Source organism: Lithobates pipiens, unplaced genomic scaffold, assembly GCF_037356315.1.
Source record: "Lithobates pipiens isolate NorthernLeopardFrog02 unplaced genomic scaffold, aLitPip1_a1.2 Scaffold_13, whole genome shotgun sequence".
NCBI lineage: Eukaryota > Metazoa > Chordata > Amphibia > Anura > Ranidae > Lithobates > Lithobates pipiens.
This window is the reverse complement of record NW_027507718.1, coordinates 388,014,135-388,034,832: the sequence shown is the minus strand read 5'-3', so window position 1 is coordinate 388,034,832 and position 20,698 is coordinate 388,014,135. Positions and strand designations below refer to the sequence as shown.

Genomic DNA, 20,698 nt, shown 5'->3' with positions numbered 1-20,698 from the left:
ATGTGAATGGGATGGGTAAAAGATGGCTTCAGCTCCTCTTCTCTACCTGTAGAAAACTCCTCGGATGCATTTCGCCCCTTTCGGAGTATAGTTGTAGAGGCCTCCACCCCCTGGGTCACATCATGGACAGGAGGAGTGATATTGTGTGTGTGTATGTATGTGTATGTGTGTATATGTGTATATATATATATATATATATATATATAAAATGTGTCAAAAAATGCTTGTGAAGTCTTACTATTTCATTCTTATTAAAGTGTAAAAAAAAAAAGTGTATATGCTTTAAAAACAATTATGCATTTTTTTTTGTACCTTATTTCAGAGTGCCTCTTGGTGCTCACATGACCGCCCACTGCTCTCCTCCTGGCTAAAGTCAGCGGGAGTTCTCAGCCCCTTCCGCTGTAGTTGTCAGATCTGGAGAGGAAAGCAGTCACATGAGTGCCAGGTGGCACTCTGAAATATGGTACAAATCGACATAAGTTTTATAAAGCACATACACTGGGGCACATAACATTATCTAACATGGGATTGTATGAAAATGACAAAGTGGCTTTTTTTTTTGGATGGATTTAAGTAATCAAGAACTTTCTTTTGTAATTATTATACAGGTTGTTTCTGAAGCTCCAGAAATAATTTTTAGAACACGAGGTGGTCTCAGTGTGTCATTTGACTTGCCAGCAGCTGATGGTATGTTTGACCTGTTGCCTTAACGCAGAAGTCCAAATGAAAATCCCAATTTCAGTGTTAACATTTTGTGCTCCACATCCTCTTTCTACAGCTTAATAACTTCTCTCTGCCTGGAAATTGCTGTAACGGTAATCATTTTCCTGAAGGATTACTATAGGAAAAAAACTAAAAATGTTCTGCTTCCTGACAGAACCCTGACAGATAACTCTGACGACGGAGTAGTGGTCCCTGCCAAGGTCAGGCATACCCGACCATGTTCTTCTGCTGTTGATGTGCAAGAACGACAGGGCTCTCGTATGGAGCAGAGAGCCAATACTAGTGCCGCTCATCCTTCTGGTGACCTGGCAGACACCAGCGGCCCAGTACATCCTGGTCATACATCCAGCACTGCAGTAACACTTGGTGATATGGAGAGTCCCATAAGTGCAGTTCAAGCTAGTGAGGTGGCTAGCACAACTAGTGTCTCTCAGCACCAAGAAGACAAACACAGGCCCGTCGAGCCCATAGTGCCCTTCCTGCTGCATTTGCCAATGCAAATTGGGAGCCCACCACTTCTTCTGCACCCATACTTCCCCCATTCACTGATCAACCTGGAATTCAGGTGGAAACAGTTGATTCTACGTCACTTGATTTTTATTTGCTGTTTTTCAAGGAAGATCTCTATAGATCCATTGTGGACCAAAGCAATTTGTATGCTGGTCAATTCATCGCCGCTAATCCCAGTTGACCCTTGCCAGAGATTGGAGACTTATTACGGTCTCTGAATTTAAGACTTTCATGGGCATAGCTAAAAAAAAAAGTGAGTTGCGGTCGTATTGGTCCATTAACCCAATTCACCATATGCCCTTGTTATCTTCCTCCAGGATCAGGACACGATACAAGCAGATCTTGCGGTTCATGCATTTCAATGACAATGAACTCTGTCATCCTCGGGGTGACCATGAATACAAACGGCTCTACAAAATTGGGCCCCTCGCAAACCACTTCAACCGGCAGTTTGCAGCCTTGTTTACACCCAATCAAGTTGTCTGCATTGATGAGTCCATGACTAAGTTTTCTAACTGCTTGTCATTCAAACAGTATCTTTCCCAGCAAGTGTGCCACGTACGGGTTTAAGATGTATAAGCAACGTGACAGGGAAACAGGCTATACATATAGTTTTATGGTTTACAAGGGAAGAGATAGTTACGTAGAGCCGGAGAACTGTCCAGACTACATAGGGAGCGCTGGTAAGATTGTGTGGGACTTGGTGTCACCCTTATTCGGAAAGGGGTACCACATGCATGTGGACAATTATTACACAAGCGTGCCACTTTTTAGTCACTTGTTTGATCATGGAATTGGCGCATGTGGCACCGTGCAATCTAATCGCCGGGGCTTACTCCAGCGACTTGTAGATTTCCATCTTAGGCTGGGGGAGAGAGTCTGATTGAGATGTAATAATTTGCTCGCTATGAAGTGGAGGGATAATAAGAATGTTTTCGTTCTGTCCTCCCTTCACGCAGACCCGACTATCCAAATTCAAACGGTGACTGGTGTTGTGGAGAAACCACCTCTGTGTCCACGAATACAAACTTAACATGGGAAGGGTGGACCTCATCGACCAGTTGTTGGTGATGTACCTAAATGCCCGTAAGGCCAGACGCTGGTACAAAAAAGTGTCTGTATATTTATTACAATTGGCTCTGCTGAATCCTTATGTGCTATACAGAGCTTCAGGATGAACTGGATCCTTCCTTAAATTCAAGGAAGAGATCATCAAAGCCCTTCTGTTTTCAGACAGTGCTGCGACCCACCTTCCTAATCCAAATGAAGTGAGCTAGCTGCATGAGGGGCATTTTCTGTATGTCCTCCCTGGTACCCCTACCCAAAGAAATCCCCAAAGAAGATGTCATATCTGCAGAAAAAACGGATATAGGCGTGACACCCGCTTTTATTGTCCCTCCTGTCCTGACCAACCTGGTCTTTGCATTGGTGAATGTTTTGAATGCTACCACACACTAGTGGAGTATTAGCATAGGGTACAGCATTGCACAGTCCTTGGGCATACTTATGCCGCGTACACACATCCGGACTTTCCGGCAGACTAGGTCCGAAGGAATTAGTCCAGGGGTGTCCAAACAGATTTGATGAAGTGAACATGCGCGAGGGCCGACCATTTTGCCTGACATTGTTTGAACCATTAAAATTCGGTCTAAGTGTGTTCATTCGAGCACTAATACACTGCCCAACAAGAATTCTCTTGCCTTTGTGGCTGTGTGTGGTGAAGAAATGAACTCTGGTGTATTTGGATATACCGTATTTATTGGGGTATAGCACGCACCTTCACTTTAAGAGGGAAGTTTCAGGAAAAAAAACTTAAAAATTTTAAATAAAGAACTGTGAAGCAAAATAAGGGTCAGTGCCCATCTGCAGACCCACAATTGCCAGGAATGCAGCCGCCATTGCCAGGAACACAGCCGCCATTGCTAGGAATTAGCTCACCATTGCCAGGAATGCACTCACCATTACCATCAGTGCAGCCTTGGAGGGGACATGAGGGGGCCGGACAAGCGCCAAAGACCTCCTACAGGAGAATCTCCTGTTTACACAGCGGCCTCTTTAAGAGAAAGTCCCACCTCCTTTGATCGACAGAACAGTCGTCCAATGGCAGCGCCGCAGACGGTACTTCCTATTAAGGAGGCTGCGTGTAAACAGGAAATACTCCTCCTGTGTGCACGGCACTCGTCCCATCTCCTCCCACCGAGGCAGCCAGCCTACATATCTTTTGTGACCTCGGCCGCTGGGAGATCGTTGGGGGCCACAAAAGATATACATGTTTAAATAACCAGGCGGGCCGTTCAAAACCAGACCACGGGCTATGATAGCCCCACGGGCTGGACTTTGGACATGCCTGGATTAGTCCGTAGGACAATTTTGATCGTGTGTGTGTGCTAGTCCGATCGTTTTTCGGAAAAAAAAATCGGACGGACCTAGAAATAGAACATGTCTCAAATCTATCCAACGGACTAAAATCAGGAAAACCGTTTGTGTGCTGTTGGCTACTGAACTTCCTTGTCAGTCCCGTTTTACGTCATCACGTTCAAAACGGACAGACTTTCAAACGGACTTTGTCCATTCGTGTGTGTGTGGCCAAGTTTGTTCATTCGGAAAGTCAGTCGGAACTCTGCTGAAAGTCCGTCGGGAAGACAGCCGGACCTAGTCTGCCTGAAAGTTCGGTCGTGTGTACGCGGCATTACACAGGGTCTCGAAAGATAAGATGGCCATCACATTTTGAGAGACCCTAATCTGGAACGTTTACAGTTTATATAAGAGCAAAAAAAAAAAAAACACAAAAAAAAGTCAATAGAGTGGGTGATGTGTGGCATAAGCTTCTAATGTTCTGCATAAAAAGCACCTCAGGAAATGAGATGGGCAGGCATAAACTAAAATCTGCGTAAATTCCATAAAATGTACCCTAGTTTGTAGATGCTATAACTTTGCGCAAACCAATAAATATATGATTATTGACTTTTTATTTTTTAACCAAAGACGTGGCTGAATACATTTTGGCCTGAATGTATTCGTCTGCTAATTTTGTGTTAGTAGAAGTTTGAGTGTTGATTCTCGCTTTTCAGTTTGCACTTTTCAGTTAGTTTGTGAATGGCCATTCGTCAACATGTTGTGTAATCGGGGGAGATGACGTGTTATTATTGGCCTTGGAGTTATTGCTTTGACCCAAGTCCAGTCCAGGAACAGGAGGAGGGGGAGTTCTTGGACCAAAAATTGGTTGCTTTATTAGTCGTGATGAATTATGTCATACGCCTTTGCTGCGGGAGCTCCAGGAGAATAATCCAGATGATTTTTGGAATTATGTCCCAATGATAGACCCCTGCTTTCACCAACTCTTTGCGTTGTTGACCCCCTACATTAAGAAGCAGGACACATGCATGAGGCTTTTATTTTATTTTTTGGTTGAATAATAATGATTTGATTTGTTATATTTTTGGATGCATAGAATGCACTTTTTGGTTAAGTTCTATTGGCAGATAGCATGTCTAATTTTATTTGTTTTCTTTTTTTAATGCACAATAAAAAAATTGTGGAGAATAATACTTGGCTATGTGTTTTACTTCAAATGGGAGTAGGCAGTTACATTTAAAAGAATACAATGTAAAATTGACAAGGGATACAAACATAGTTGATCTTAACTACGGGATAATGGTGTTGTGGTAACTTGCCCAAAAAAAAGAAAAAAAAAAAAAAGCATAATAATATTCTTTTATCACTAGAAAAAAAAAAGCCTTTGAAAATTTTGTGTGCATTAACTCCATCAGTATCACCAGCAAAGCAGCTTCATTATTATCCCATTAAAGAAGAAGAGGATGTGCGCTGCATTTGGAGATTTCATAATTTGCCTCGTCACAAATGTTAATTCTCCATTAGGAACGCTAGTTTACAAGGCAAACCGCTTCTATCTCGTCCTTCCAAGACCGTCTGCTTCCGAGCATGCGTGTTTGAACTTATGTCCGACGGACTTGTGTATACACGCTTGGAAAATCCGACAACAGAGATTTGTCTTGCGAAAAATTGTAAAACCTGCCATCCAACATTTGTCTGTGGAAAGCGGGACTGTACTGGGGAAAAAAATATTAAAAGCCAGCAGCTATAAATACTACAGCTGCTGACTTTTAATAAATGGACACTCACCTGTCCCGGGGTCCAGCGATGCCGAGGCCGATCGATCGCTCGGCTCTCGGCTGCTGCCGCCACCATTCTAGGTGAGGGAATCAGGAAGTGAAGTGAATCGGCTTCACTTCCCGGTTCCCTACTGCACATGCGCGAGTCGCGCAGCGCAATAGGAATTGTCCGCGCTGTCACTGGGACCCGTGTGTGTCCCAGCAGACAGCGCGGCAGGACAGAAAGAGGCATAGACTCCCACGGGAGTCTATGCCCGGAAGTGGGTGTAAATACCTGTCTTTGACAGGTATCTCCACCCCCCTCCCCCCTGAAAGGTGCCAATTGTGACACCGGAGGGGGGGAGGGTTCCGATCAGCGGAAGTTCCACTTTAGAGTGGAACCCCGCTTTAAGTCGGATTCCCTTCCTAGCGGTAGATTTCCTCTCGCTTCTTGTCTGAAAATGGTCAGATTAATCAACTGCCCTCTCATGTCTACAGACTGCTCTGTTAATCAGTTAGTTCTGTCATCCACGTTCTTGTGATCCTATCAGGAACAAACACTCTTTGGCTTTGTCAGAAAACTTTTTATGTAGATTAATTGTTGCATTTTTTTTTTTTAATCTTATTTTAATATAGAATCATCCTGCAAGAAGGCACTTGTGCAAGAATTAACCAGTCTTTCTGAAAAACTTCAGTCGGAGTCTCTGGTGCTTAGTGTCAGGCACAGTTCATTATATGTATGGCCCAACACTGGAGTCAGCACGTCCCCCTCCTCTCTGACAGATGACTCCCCCTGCAAAGACATCTTGAATTTTATCCAGTAAGAAATAGGATATATATATATTATATAAATTTTTTTTTTTTTTTTTTGTTCTATACTATTTTATCATTTTAAATGTGTTCTCTTATTATTTGCTTTTTAAAGGTCTGATGATGATGATGACAGTAGGCGCAAAAACTCTAAAAGAAAAGAAAAAAGGCAACAAAAAATGGTATGTCATTTAGTGTATTTACTGTCAAACCAGTGTTATCAAATGTGGTCTCTGTTCTATTTATTTTCATGGATGGGAGTTTTTCTCAACAAATTAATAATAAAATATCTTCTATAGCTGAATCCTAGCCAGCCAATGGACCAGACTAAACTCTGGCTCCGATTATTAAAGGGAACCTGTGGTGAAATAAATATGTAGGCTGCCATTGCTGATGTCTTTATAACAATACTAGTCATTGACCCGGATCAAGCATGCAGCAAATTTTTAAAGTAAAAATCTTTCAATAGTATCAAAAGTTAGAATTCCTGACCTGAATATTTGTTCTGGGTCTGTTACTCAGTAGGTGTTAAAGCTACTGATCAGCATTTAAAGCCAGATAACTAGCATTTCCAGCAATGGCAGACAGTGTGTTGTGTGTGTGTTTTTTTTTTTTTGCTACACAGTAATCGGTGCATTTTTATAGCACTGAACGCTGTATTAATGCCAATGGTCCCAAAATAGTGTGAAAAGTATCCGATGTGTCTGCCATAATGTCACAGTCATAGTAAAAATCGCAGATCGCCGCCATTACTAATAAAAATGCCATAAAACTATCCTCTACTTTGTAGACTCTATAACTTTTACGTAAACCAATTAATATACGCTTATTGCAAATTTTTTTTTTTTTTTTACCAAAAATATGTAGAATACATATCCGCCTAAACTGAGGAAAAAAAAATGTGTGTTTTTTTTTTTTTTTATATATATATATATATATATATATATATATATATATATATATATATATATATATATATATATATATATATATATATATATATATATATATATATATATATATATATATATATATATATATATATATATATATATATATATATATATACTTTTGGGGGAGCAAAAAGTAAAAAATTTTGCTTTTTTTTATTTTTTTTCAAAATCGTTGCTTTTTTTTGTTTTATAGTGCAAAAAATATAAAAACTGCAGGGGTGATCAAATACCACCAAAAGAAAGCTCTATTTGTGGGAAAAAAAGGACGTCACTTTTGTTTGGGTAAAACACCTCATGACCGTGCAATTGTCAGTTAAAAGTGCTCTGGTCAGGAAGGGGGTAAAATCTTCCAGGGCTCTAGTGGTTAAAGTGCATATAAAGCCAAAGAGTTAACTTTTTTCTTTTTTTTTTTTTTTCCTTTTGTCCCGTTAAATATACCATTGAAAAAGTTTGTTTAAACCTGTTTATTAAGTGCAAAACATACCTGTTGATCCTGCTGGAAATTCTCTGCAATCTTAGCTCAACTAATATCAGAAAGTACTGTTTGTTTTTTTTATTTTTAGAAAAGCAGTATGGTCACCCTAGGACAGTATTACAGATGTTTAAAGCTGAACTCCAGGCAAACTTTTTTTATTTTTTTATTTTTTTACCACGTAGTGGGGCTGTGCCCACACTGCATGGATTAACTGCTTGTTTTTGTCTAGGGTTCATAGAGCCGAGATATACTCAATCCTCCCAGCACAAGACCAGTCCATTTTGTCTTCTGCCCCTCCCCCCATTTTGCAGTGGTCTAGTGCAGTGGACTGTTCCTGACATCATCACACCGCTGGACGTGGGGGAGCGCCATTTTCCGAAGGATCGGGTGAGTAATAGGCTCTCTGTTCACCCCCAGACAAAATGAGCAGGTATTCCATGCAGTGCGAGCACAGCCCAGGTAAAAGTACCTTCTTTTTTTTTTTTTTTTTTTCTCGAGTTGGGCTTTAAGGAAAATGTAATATTAGTTTGCATACTCTTTTCAACTCTGATCTTCTATATATATATATATATATATATATATATATATATATATATATATATATATATATATATATATATATATATATATATATATATATATATATATATATATATATATATATATATATATATAACATTGTTTGTTTTTCTGTTTACAGCAAGACGTTGTTAACCTCAGCCTCATGTTTGAGTTGTCTACCTCCTCTAAAGCGGTAACTCCAATAATTATGTACAACAAGAAGAGTCATCATAGTGTGAACTTGACGTTGCCCATTGACACAGCTGTCTCTGTTTCTTCAGAAGAAAAATGGAGGAGGTATTTCCCTTTTTTTTATTTTATTTTTTTGTAGTTGAGGTTTGTACTAATGATTTTTCTAATTTAAAATTGTAGTCCACTTGAATGATAATTGCTTTTTCTTTCTTGAGGGACACAAGAAGTATTTAACCTTCAGGTTTTACTGCTACCTTTAGGAGGATTGGACACTGGCGAAAAAGAAAAATGTAGGCCAGCCCAGCATAACCCATTCTACTACCAGCACGACTCAGTTCTTTTGATAGTGTCCTGGGGGAGTGGACGTATTTTTCTTAGCTCTGCTGTGTTAAAGACTAACCTATTTTTGCTAGCACTTTTTTTTTTTCTTTCTATCAGTTATTTTTCTTTAGTCAAGACTTCTCCACTTTACTGATAGTTTGTCTCACTAATTCTCTGGTGCAGAATCGTTCTTAGTAGGGATGCACCGATACTATTTTTTTATTTTTTATTTTTTTTATTTTAGTACTTGCCAATACCAGTTACCGATACCTACCGCAACTGTTTTGTTTTCACTTCAGCTATCAGCAATGGTAGAAAGCATTGAAAAGTTATTTGCAAACGAAATTGACTTTTTTTTTTTTTACATTTTGGGCTTTTTCAATGTGAAATGTGTAAATATGTTAGTGAATATTTTTACACATATATATTAACACAGCAAACAAAAAAAGTTTTCATTGTTTATCGTTTATAAAATAGACGCGAACAAAAAAAAAAGCAAGAAAATAATAATTAAATGGAGGAGATTAGGGAGTTAAAGTGGAAGTAAACTCCCCTATCGTTTTCATCCACGGAAGCTGCCATCTTTGCCTGTTTAATCTTCAGCTGCCACGGTGCTGCACATGTGATCCGTTATAACACCAGCCATTGGGTGGTTTGACAGTTTGGTTGAGAGCACAGCCAATGTGCAGTTAGCATTCCCGGCATGCCGTTTTTTGAAACTGTTTAAATCAATGGGTTTGCTTCCACTTTAAGGCTGATTTAGAGTAAATTAAGGGGTTAAACAGAGGAACATATGTTCATCCCTCTGATTTGCAGATGAAGAAACAGAAAGATACAAAAAGAAACAATGTTTCTTTTAATTTTAGTGTTTCAGCAGCTGAGCAATGTTTATTTATTTTTATTTTTTTTGACAGCTCCAATTACCGGACTACTTTAACACTTCAGCTGTCAACAGGGGAGACCCACTGACAGCTCAAAGAGCCGAGCCTGAATGTATCGGTTTCAGGTATCGGTGCATTTGCACGAGTACCGATACTTGTGCAAATACTCTGTATCTGCACCGATACTTGTATCGGTGCAAACCTAGTTCTTAGTGTGGTCTCTGGAATGACCTGTATTGACTCTGCTGGACTCACTGAACGTCATAGGGGTAGCCTGGAATTCACCCCCTGGCACTGGGTTTCACTAGGCGCTATTAAAAGTAACCTGCAAAGTGCTTTCCATGCCTAGAGCTGCTGTCATTGTCTCAGCACTTGCCCTGTCCCTTAAGACTCCATTTGAGTAGGCCAATCTTGCCAGGCAATATAGCTACCTAATTTGTACAGGCTCACATCATCTGCTGGGTGGAGTATCGCACACGCTCTGCGCTCTTTCTCGCCATACAGCATCAAGAAAGCATATCCTTAACCCCTTTCTGGACCACATAGCACATATATGCGGCATCCAAGAAGTTGACTTTAAACCTGGCTGCCACTTATATGTGTTCTTGTGTTTGTGCTTTTATTATAGGAAGTCAGTGTGTATAATGGCATTTGTTTGTCTGATTTTTGGTCAGTATGCAGTGTGGTTGATTTACTAAAGGCGATTCCACTTTGCACTACAAGTGAACTTAGTAGTGCAGTCACTGTAGATCTGAGGGGAAGATCAGAAATGAGGGGGGGCTCTGTTGATTTTATCATCCAATCATGTCGAAGCAAAAATGCTGTTTATTTCCCTTGCATGTCCCCCTCAGATCTACAGCAACTGCACTTCCAAGTCCACTTCTAGTGCACTTTTAGTGCACTTGTAGTGCAAAGTGGATTTGCCTTTAGTAACCCCCAATATTTTGTATGACCTTCTAACTATTTTTCAATGTCATTTTCTTTTTGAATAGTGTTTGTGGAATTCTAGTGAAAACACTCAAACAGCAGTTGACTGACATGGAGAGGTGCATGCTGAAATATATGAAAGGAACATCAATTTGTTTGGCAGAACCATTCCACTTCATGTTACCAGAAAGTAAAGGTCTTCTGACAGTGGTTTATCCAGTAGGAGTAGCAGACTCTCAACTGGAGGAACACAGAAAGGTATTAAAGAGGAACTGAAGTCTGCTCACATTTGTAATGAAAACATCTTTGCCATTCTAAAACTTCCCTCCAACCACTTTTCATATTATTTTATATATACTGTGATTCTGTACTTGCCAAATATGCTGCAGAAATCTCCCTCCACCAAGTCTGGCTGCAGCCATTTTAACTGTGGGCAGCTGAAGCTCCTGCCTGTTCACTTTCTGGATTTACACAGACACACAGAGGCACACCTCCAGCTCTGCAGCTCTCATTGGCCCCTCACCCCTCTCCCTTCCTGGCAAAGGAAGGGAGCTGTGCATGATGTCCTAAGCCTAGGCTAATGACCAGACAAGAAACAGGAAGCGGACTGTATAAGGCATTTACTGTCAGAAACTAAACAAAAATTACTATCCAAAGTTAAAACAACAAGGGCAGAAGATTTAATAGATGGAAAGTTGAATTAATTATTGAAGGTCCAAGTGTCCCAGGTGACGTTTGTTCAATAGGACAGAAAGAGAGGAGAAATGTTTGAGACACTAGAATCTTTTTATGCTTATTCAAGCAGTCAGAAGAAAAAACAGGACTTGCAAACTTGCTGCATCTGAATCAGTAACAAAAAGGCTTTGTAAAAACTGTGCTGTACTGATCCAGAAGCAGCCCATTTTACTGGCTTTGCCTCCATTCTCTGCAGTAATTGAAAGATACCAATGCATGAAGATTCTGCAGGATTCCACACTTCCAGAAGTGTCAATTTGCTGGTCTTCCACTATTTTCAATGGTTGGCCCTCTGTCACTGCTGTGTTCTGTAATGACATAGGGGTCAGCAGGAGATACCACAGAGCACTAGGGTCAGGAAATCTACATTTCTGGAGATGTCAGATTCTGTGGGATCTTCAGACACTGGTATCTTTTCACTACTGCAGGTAGTGCAAGAAGCAGATTGAGGTGAGAATTCAATATTTTCTTTGCAGGGAGGACCTTATGTTAAAGAATAGTACACTTTTTTAAATGTTTGTTTTATAACTAGGTACCAAGACGGCCGATCCCTGCACCTCCACAGCACAGCGCTCCGATGAGCATTGAGAAGCAGAGAGGAGAGCTGCTGATTGACAGTTAGCAGCTCTTCTCTAGGTGATCTGTGAGAACCGAGCCGTTGGCGATGTTCGATTGCTCTGTTCTCAGTGCAGAGATAGCGGGGGACAGATGCAGAATTGGACCGATGCTGCATCCACCTAGGTAAGTATAAATGGTCAAAAAAAGCAAAACCCCATACTTCTCTTTTAAGGGCATCTTAAGGACTGAATCACCACTGTTTGATTGATGTTGTATTATTTTTATATATTATTTGATATAATATTGATAAATTGATTCAACGTTTATTATGATTATGCAGTCTTATAGGAATATTAACATTGTTGTTAGGAGCGCAGCACTTTTTATATTTATATATATATATATATATATATATATATATATATATATATATATATATATATATATATATATATATATATATATATATATGTGTGTGTGTGTGTGTGTGTATTTGCATATTGGTACAGTTTTGATGAGTTGTGAGCGATCCATTTCTAAGAACATATATTGAGCATAACATAGCAGCGTGCAAGTATATACACTGTTTGTTTCAGTGTAGTCTAAAGCCTCGTACAAATGATCAGATTTTCGGACAACAGTTCGTCCGTTTTTTATTGCATGCTAGTCTCATGTCGAAAGTGGAGAGGTTACTCGCCATAAGAAAATTCTCGTACGACAGAATAAAACTTCAGAAGTGACGTAATGTGTTGAATAGTTTTGTATGTATTCTTTAATTTCTGAGCATGCCTAGTCTTGCGCTTATGATTTTTTGGACGGAAACTGTACTAATTAAACGAAATTCTGATATTGAGTTCATGTACGACAAATTTTATAGTCTGCACATCCAGCTTTTGTTGGACGAGAAATCGGAATCTGCTGTCGAAAGCGCCATACTAGCAATCCGAAAATCGGCAGATCGTTCGTTCGGACAAAATTTTACTTCCGATTTTTGTTTCATGTGTACGGGCCTTTATTCTCCACGCTGTTTGTTTTCCTTACCCCTGTAATAACTGGCTTACATGTTTTGGCTGCAGTTTGTAATGTCATGGCTGATTGATTCCCCTATGTCCATGTGTTTACTAGGATCCCTGTGCACTAAAGGGACAGGCAGCTTCTTTTTCTGGGTCACAATGCATACCTCACCATTTCCTCTGTGTTGCATCACAGTTATGGGAGTGCTAATGCAATGAAAGACTGCATGGTGAGCTTTCTGTTAATTACCGTTCAGCTCTCACCTGGAGAGCACTAGACTGAGAGACCCAAGGATTGGGGGATATGTACTTTTCTTCACAGGAAATGTCGTCTATTTTAAGACTACAGACTGAGGTCATGTATTAACTTGTGCAGTGCCGTGCCTCATGTTTGAACACAAACAAAAATCTGACACCAGAATGTGAATATTTACTCTACTATAGGCGGTGTGTAGAGGCCAAAAACTGACACAATGGAACTACATGATCAATGCACATCTTAAACGGGTAAAAACGCAAAGGGCAGGTAGGCACAACACCCCATACCCATTGCCCAAAAGTATGCGTTTTATCTGAGCTGTATTCCAAGCATATGCACAAGTTTGATTGGCTGGAATGCAGAAATTCATCTGAAAAGTTGTTTTGAGACCGTGAGGTCCTTGATGATCAATCCATTGCCTTTACAGCATGCTATGAGGTTGGTCCAAGAAAAGCCTACAATTTTAAGATTGTTTTTTATTTATTTTTTTACCCCTAGTAACTGTAGATAGAAATAAATTCTGCTTTGCAATGTCTTATTTATATATTTTACTAGATGTTACACGCACAATACAACCTTCCATTGGATAGACCATACTTTAGAAGAGCAAATGCCTATCATTTCCCTGATGACTTGTACAAGGATGGGTATCTCCGTAATCCACATTTACATCTCAATCATCCTACTATAGAGGGAGGCACAGTAAGTATACACTTCATAAGAAGGAAATAGACATTGTAACGTGAATACATTTTTAAGTTGCCAATGTGTTGCACGATGCAGAATATTTAATGGAATTCTTAAATTACCCATTTTTAGGTGGTATCAACCAGAAAAATAAAAATGCCCAAACAAATTCAAGGCATCAACAGTTTTACCTGTTTCACAGTTAAAAAAAAAAAAAACTGTTGGTGGTCGCTGTTTTTTATCCCCATAATTGCTTTTTGGCTCTGAAAGTGGCTAAAATAGCCAGAAAATGCCCACGTCTATGGCCATATCGGATTGTATAAGCGCTGTAAACCAGATCTTTAGGATGCACTAATAGCCAGGCCATTTGGTAAAATTTGCATGGCTTCCTTTGTAAATTTGGCGTATATCTAAAGGCAAAACTTTGGAGAAGGATTGAAACGCCTGTCAGATCTTCATAGTTGTGCCTCCATTAGGGAGATTCAACCTCTATATTTGTCTCATTTACTGTTGTCACCAAGAGTGAAAGTAAAAGAGAATAAAACATTTGGGAGCGTCAACCAGAATATAGGGAACATCTTCTAATGGGGACACAAATTCTGGTGACTCCCTGAATTTGAAGTGATTTCATCACACTTTTTGTATTGGCTATGGCTATGGGACAAATGGAAGGGAAATCTCCCCAATTGGACACAGATGGCAAAAAAACACAGGGATTATAACCCTCCCATGCTATATTCAAAAAAATGCCCTTGGTCCTACTTGAATTAATTAATCTGCTCCCCCCCCCCCCCTAATTAGATGATACTTCAAATTGTCATAGAAATACTGATCTCTGCACTGTGTTGTTCTAATTTATATTAGTCCATGTACATTTTGAATATAGTAATATTCAAGACCTAACAAACAAACTGTGTGTTACCCATTTTGTTTTTAAATCTAATGTATAGCACACTTTACATGCAGCAGTAAACCTTTTCCGTACTGTTTTCTTTGTAGGTTTCATTGGTTCATGGAATATACAGTTACCATCACTACATGCAAGATCACATGGATGACAATGGTTGGGGCTGTGCCTACCGTTCTCTACAGACCATCTGCTCCTGGTTTAATTACCAAGGTTACACAGACAAGTCCATTCCAACACACAGGGAGATTCAACAGGTTGGATTTTTTTTTTTTTTTTTTTTTTACCGTTCATCTAACTGAACACTTTCTGCCAAGGAGAGTATGGGGAATCTAGCATTTTAATTTTTTTTCCATTCCATTACTTGATTGCCATCTTAAAGAGGAACGCCACCCTAAAATAAAAAATGCCATTAATATTCTTAATTACATTTTTTAACTTGCCTGAAACCACTGTTGCTAGGCAGTCTGCCTAATCTGCCTCTTCTTATACTGCGACGCTTCCTCCTCTTCGAGCGGCCCCGTTTTCATCTGGGACAAGTCTGTGTTCCAGAAAACAACGGGGCCATTCACAAAGCGCCGCCCAACTCGTGCATGCGCAGTAGGAAACAGGCAGTGAAGCCTCAAGGCTCCACTGCCTGTTTCCCTTCGTTAAGATGAAGCCGCCGGCAGCCGATCTGATGGACGGTTCGGCCTTCGGGCGGCCGACATCGCGGGCTCCCTGGACAGGTAAGTGTCCTTATTAAAAGTCAGCAGCTACAGTGTTTGTAGCTGTTGACTTTAAAAAAAATAAAATTGCGACTGGAACACCCCTTTAAGTAGGAAGTTGATATTACACATAAGGATAATTCTGTCCTAATGGTGCAGATGTGGTAATTGTTGCATTAAGCATTTGAATGCATCAATCTCTGAAATCAATTATTTCAGGCATGTCAAGAAGATTTTTTTGTAGGGAAATGTGAATGTACTACATAAGTGTTCTTTATTTAGTTTTAATTTTACCCTGACATACATTATAATGCTGTGTGCATTTGCAGGCTCTGGTGGATGTTGGAGATAAACCTGCAGCCTTTGTTGGTTCTCGGCAGTGGATTGGTTCCATAGAGGTTCAGCTCGTACTCAACCAGCTGCTTGACATTACATCAAAAATCATGTTTGTTAGGTGAGCAGTAGTACCTTTTAATGTATATAGGCTGGTGGAATGGAACATTTTTGTGTAGCTCCGTGAAGCAGTTATATCCCAGCTGTAATTTTTCCAGGGCAGAAGAAAAATAGGAAACGTGCTGACCTTATAGGCAGCAAACACAACTTGCTGTTTTTTTATACATGAAATTTAATTGGTGTGTATGCCACTTTACTGCTGTCACATTTGGGTAGGTTTATATATTTTAGTCATTTACATAATGAAAAGAGTCGGATGTATTTTTAAGATACTGTAAATCATTCACATCAGTCCTTCGCAGTAAGAGTTCTAACCTATTAGTCCCAATAGCATGCGTTCCCACAACATCGCTTTAAGAAGTTAAAACTGTTAAAAGAACCGCTATGTGCAATACATTGTTTTTACAGAGAAATCGGACCAGACATCATTTGACCGTGTGTGGGCTCCGGCGGACTTTAAAAGAAGCCTTGAATCTTGTCTGTGTGCTAGTCCGCCGGACTTTTCAATGAAATAAACAGACTAGCCCACACACGGACTAAAGTCCGTTCATTTTGAACAAGACTTCAGGTACGACGGGACTAGCGAGGGAAGTCAATGTCGCTGCTTCCATCGGCGAGATTGACACCTCGCAAGCCCCATCACCTGGTATGGGTTTTAAGTCCATACCAGACCCTTATCCGAGCATGCAGCCCGGCCGGTCAGGAAAGTGGGTGGGGGACGAGCGAGCGCCCCCCTCCTGAACCGTACCAGGCCACCTGCCCTCAACATGGGGGGGGTGGGTGCTTGCGGGCCCCCCCCCCACCCCAAAGCACCTTGTCCCCATGTTGATGAGGACAAGGGCCTCTTCCCAACAACCCTGGCCATTGGTTGTTTGGGTCTGCTGGCGGGGGGCTTATCGGAATCCGGGAGCCCCCTTTAATAAGGGGGCCCCCAGATCCCGGCCCCCCACCCTATGTGAATGAGTATTGGGTACGTCGTACCCCTACCCATTCACCTGGGGAAAAAAAAGTGTCAATTAAAAAAGCACACAACACAGGTTTTTAAAGTAGTTTTCCTACAAATAGAGCTTTCTTTTGGTGGTATTTGATCACCCCTGCGGTTTTTATATTTTGCGCTTTAAACAACATTTAAAAAAAAAAGCATTTATTACATTTTGCTATATTAAATATCCCCCAAAAATATATGAAAAAAGATTTTTTTCCCTCAGTTTGGGCCGATGCATATTCTTAATATTTTTGGTAAAAAAAAAAATCGCAATAAGCGTTTATTGATTTGCGCAAAAGTTTTATAGCGTTTACAAAATAGGAGATAGTTTTATGGTTTTATTTTTTATTAAAACATTTTTTTTTTTCAGTAGTAATGGCGGGGATCTGTGATTTTTATCATGACTGCGGCAAACTACTTAAAATTCTCCATGGGCGACGCTTTAAATTTTTACAGGTTTAGATTTACAGAGGAAGTCTAGTCCTAGCATTATTGATCTTGCTTTGGCGGTCACTGCGATACCTCTTGTGTGATTTGAACACAGTTTATATGTGTGGACGTGATCTATGTACGCATTCACCACTGAACGGGGGCGCTTTATATTTTTGAAAATTTGATTTTATTTTTATTTTTTAAACACTTTCCCACTTAAATCACTTTTATGCTTATCACAAGGAATGTAAACATCCCTTGTGATAGAAATAAGCAGTGACCTGTCTTCTTTATGGAGAGATGTGGGGTTAGTAAAACCCCACATCTCTCCTCTACAATGTAAAGCATTAGATCAAAAAAAAAAACAACATTGATCAGAGCCCATCTTTTCCCTTCTCATCTCTGTTACCGCCAGATCGGTTCCAGGGCTCACCGGTCATCCAGGTAAGTCTGAGAACAAGCTAGACGCGGCGCTTGGCCCACTTTTTTTTGGTTGGAGAATCGCTAGCTGAAAGTAAACAATACCGGTGTTATGGCATATTGCTGCAGCCATAATCCCGGTATTCCACTGCCAACCGAGGACATGAAAACCTGTGGCTTTTAAACAAAATTTATTTACATATTTTAAGGATACTATTGATTGTATGTCAGTCAATCATAGCAATGTACTACTATCATTTACTGTATACATTAACATAATTTTCCTCACTAAGAAATCTGATATATACTGAATTTTTCTTGATACGATATCCCGTTTTGTACCACAATTTTTGAAAATTTTAAGTATTTTGCTAAGGCACCCCTTAAGAAACCTCAAGGCACCCTAGGGTGCCTGGGCTGGCTTAAACTGTGGCTGATCAAGAATTTTAAATTTAGGCAGAAATCAGTCCGCCTACCAGAATGCTGTTTTTATGTGGGTGCAGTTCCATTTGGCAAATGGAATCATAATATCACATTGCCCGTCACCTTCATAATTGAGCCCAGTACCCTGGCACTAGAAGGCTCTGTTTCTTCTCGGTGAATTCTAAGGAAATACGTATTACAGGCTGTTGATTGAAAATGTATTTTTGAGTGGCTACTATGGCTGTTCGTTACCTGTCAGTTGATTCTCTTTAGAAGTAGGTACACACTGTCGTAGCTGGGGGTCTGATTCTACAAGGTAGGTATATACTAAATTTGTATTTACAGCTACTGAAGCCACCAAGATTTGCCCCAAGGCCAGTGAGTGAATGCGCCAAACTCCATGTATAGGTAACCATTGAGAAATTGAGTTGGCCACTGTTGGCTTAAAGATGAATTCTGCTTGGTAGTTATGGGTTCCTAAATTTTGCAGACTTGTCTAATTAAATCATAGGTTTTGTTAACTAATTGCATTATTTCATGCTGCTTTATGGAAAATTATGTCTATGTGAAGTCTGTTCCATAATTACTGCTGTCATGGAGACAGTAACTTTTGTTTTATTTTCTGCAGCCAGGGCACAGAGCTGGAATCCAAAGGGAGAGAACTTGTTAATCATTTTAAAACTGAAGGAACACCAATAATGATTGGTAAGTGTGTGTGGTACATGAATATGGCAGCTGCTCAGTAAACAAGCGATTTATTAAACGTTATAACTGAAGCTGTAATTATGTATGCATTACTTAGACATTAAATTAGGGATGGAAAAACTGTATATTAAATTTTTCTGACAGACTGGTCAGTTATTGGTTGTCTATTTGAATCTTTATTATCTGGCAGCTCCTACACAGAAAATCAGTGATAATGGCCAGTGTATTAAAAAGTTTTCACCTATTTAGTATCATTCAGTGTTTGTACAGGACTTCTGATACTTAAAACCAATATCAAGACTTAGCAGGTAACCGCATAGCACTGGAAATTTCAAATGTTGCCATTAGTAGGGCTGTTCTAATGGGGAAAGGAAACTTGTTCCTTATTGTATACTATATTGTACTATTGTAGCTATAATCCTTCTATCATTTTGCATTTCATTATATATTGCATGCTGACATATAATCAATTGTATTATATATTGACCCTCCTTTTTTAAATTTATTTTTATTTAATGAAGCAGTTTTTATTATCAATTTTGACAATACAGATACAGATACGTTAAAGCAAACGCATATGCTGTAGGAAAGTTACTGGTAACAAAACAGTAAAATACAGTAAACTAATAAAACAGGACAAAATGAAATATAGATTTTTGCAGACTAATTGAGTCTCTTTAATAGGGCAAAGAGTGTAAATACCATCCACAAAACATTTTTTTTTCTCTAACTGCAGTATTTAAAAGAAAAATGTTGTTACAGGTTTATTAACTTAGTAGATTATTGCTTTGCTATTTGTATTGCCTTTTATATCTAAGGTAGTTTATTACAATTCATATAGTATTGGTTGACCCAGGATGTGATCCTATCTAGCAAGTCAAAGTTTGGCTTTGATGTCATTTTTTTGCAAGTATGGCAAATCCATCAAATACACATGCCAACTCTCTGATCCTTAGGTTTTATACTGTGTGCTATTTCCTTTGATGAAGCACTTCTTTACTTGGTATGTATGGAAAGAAAGAGAGGGTCCCCTCTCTCAGTGCATGCCTTCATATGTGGATGTGTCCCAGGAGGCAATTTCCATATTTTCTATCCTCTCTTGATAGAATGGAGAGTGTGCTTTTTTTTTTTCAGCTACATTGATGATTATGTCTTATACTGGACACTGTAGGAATATTGTTGGCCTGGAGGTTCTAGGGGAGTACCCCATGTTAAAATATTCCAGAACTGTGAAGAAACTGTTTTTAGATAATTATTTATTACCATTGTTTGGTTCATTTTCATTCATTTTAAGAATTTATTTGAACTCTAAACCCCGTTGCTGCTTATAACATTGGAAAATAGCCATTTTTATTTGCTTCAAATTAGGGGGAGGTGTTCTGGCTCACACAATCCTTGGAGTGAACTGGAGTGAGTCCACTGGTGACATTAGATTCCTCATACTGGATCCACATTACAAAGGAGCTGAAGATCTCCAGACCATTTTAGAAAAGGTACTCTTGTACTCCTAAGCCTTCTCCTTCTCTAAGCTCACTCCCCTTTTCTTTCTGTTTTATCCACACATTTCTGGCCATATCCCTTAAGCCAATGTAAACCTAAAAGACTTGCTACAGTAAACACTGGTTGATCGCTTTTAAGTCAAACCAGGTTATCAAGCACCCCCAAGCTATTCATTTCGTTACGAATGTTTTCTCCCAGAATTACCTTGCAATGTTGGTTTGTCCACTTAGGCCAGCCATAGACAGAGCATATTTCTTTCTTGCAACCACAGGTTTCCAACACACAGTCAGTGTTGATAGAGGAATCCCTCCCGAGGAGCCATTGTGTTCTCCCGGTGGGGAATAACGCCCTCTAGCAATAATTGCATGTAAAATCCGACAGGCTGGTTGCACCCAAGTTGATCAGTACATTTAGCCTACGCATACATGGTTCGAATCTCGGCTGGTTCA

General features: G+C 39.7%; 1 protein-coding gene across 2 annotated transcripts in view; it reads left to right on the top strand.

The window, feature by feature from the left end:
- UFSP2 (UFM1 specific peptidase 2) overlaps positions 1–20,698 on the top strand; it is a 29,291-nt gene that overhangs the window by 2,624 nt on the left and 5,969 nt on the right. For both annotated transcript variants that reach the window (XM_077477316.1, XM_077477317.1), the window contains exons 2-11: positions 609–687; positions 5,982–6,165; positions 6,271–6,337; positions 8,284–8,441; positions 10,531–10,723; positions 13,586–13,732; positions 14,717–14,881; positions 15,661–15,785; positions 18,673–18,749; positions 20,118–20,242. In XM_077477316.1, the coding sequence (XP_077333442.1) occupies positions 609–687; positions 5,982–6,165; positions 6,271–6,337; positions 8,284–8,441; positions 10,531–10,723; positions 13,586–13,732; positions 14,717–14,881; positions 15,661–15,785; positions 18,673–18,749; positions 20,118–20,242 (1,320 nt within the window). The remainder of the gene's footprint in view (positions 1–608; positions 688–5,981; positions 6,166–6,270; positions 6,338–8,283; positions 8,442–10,530; positions 10,724–13,585; positions 13,733–14,716; positions 14,882–15,660; positions 15,786–18,672; positions 18,750–20,117; positions 20,243–20,698) is intronic.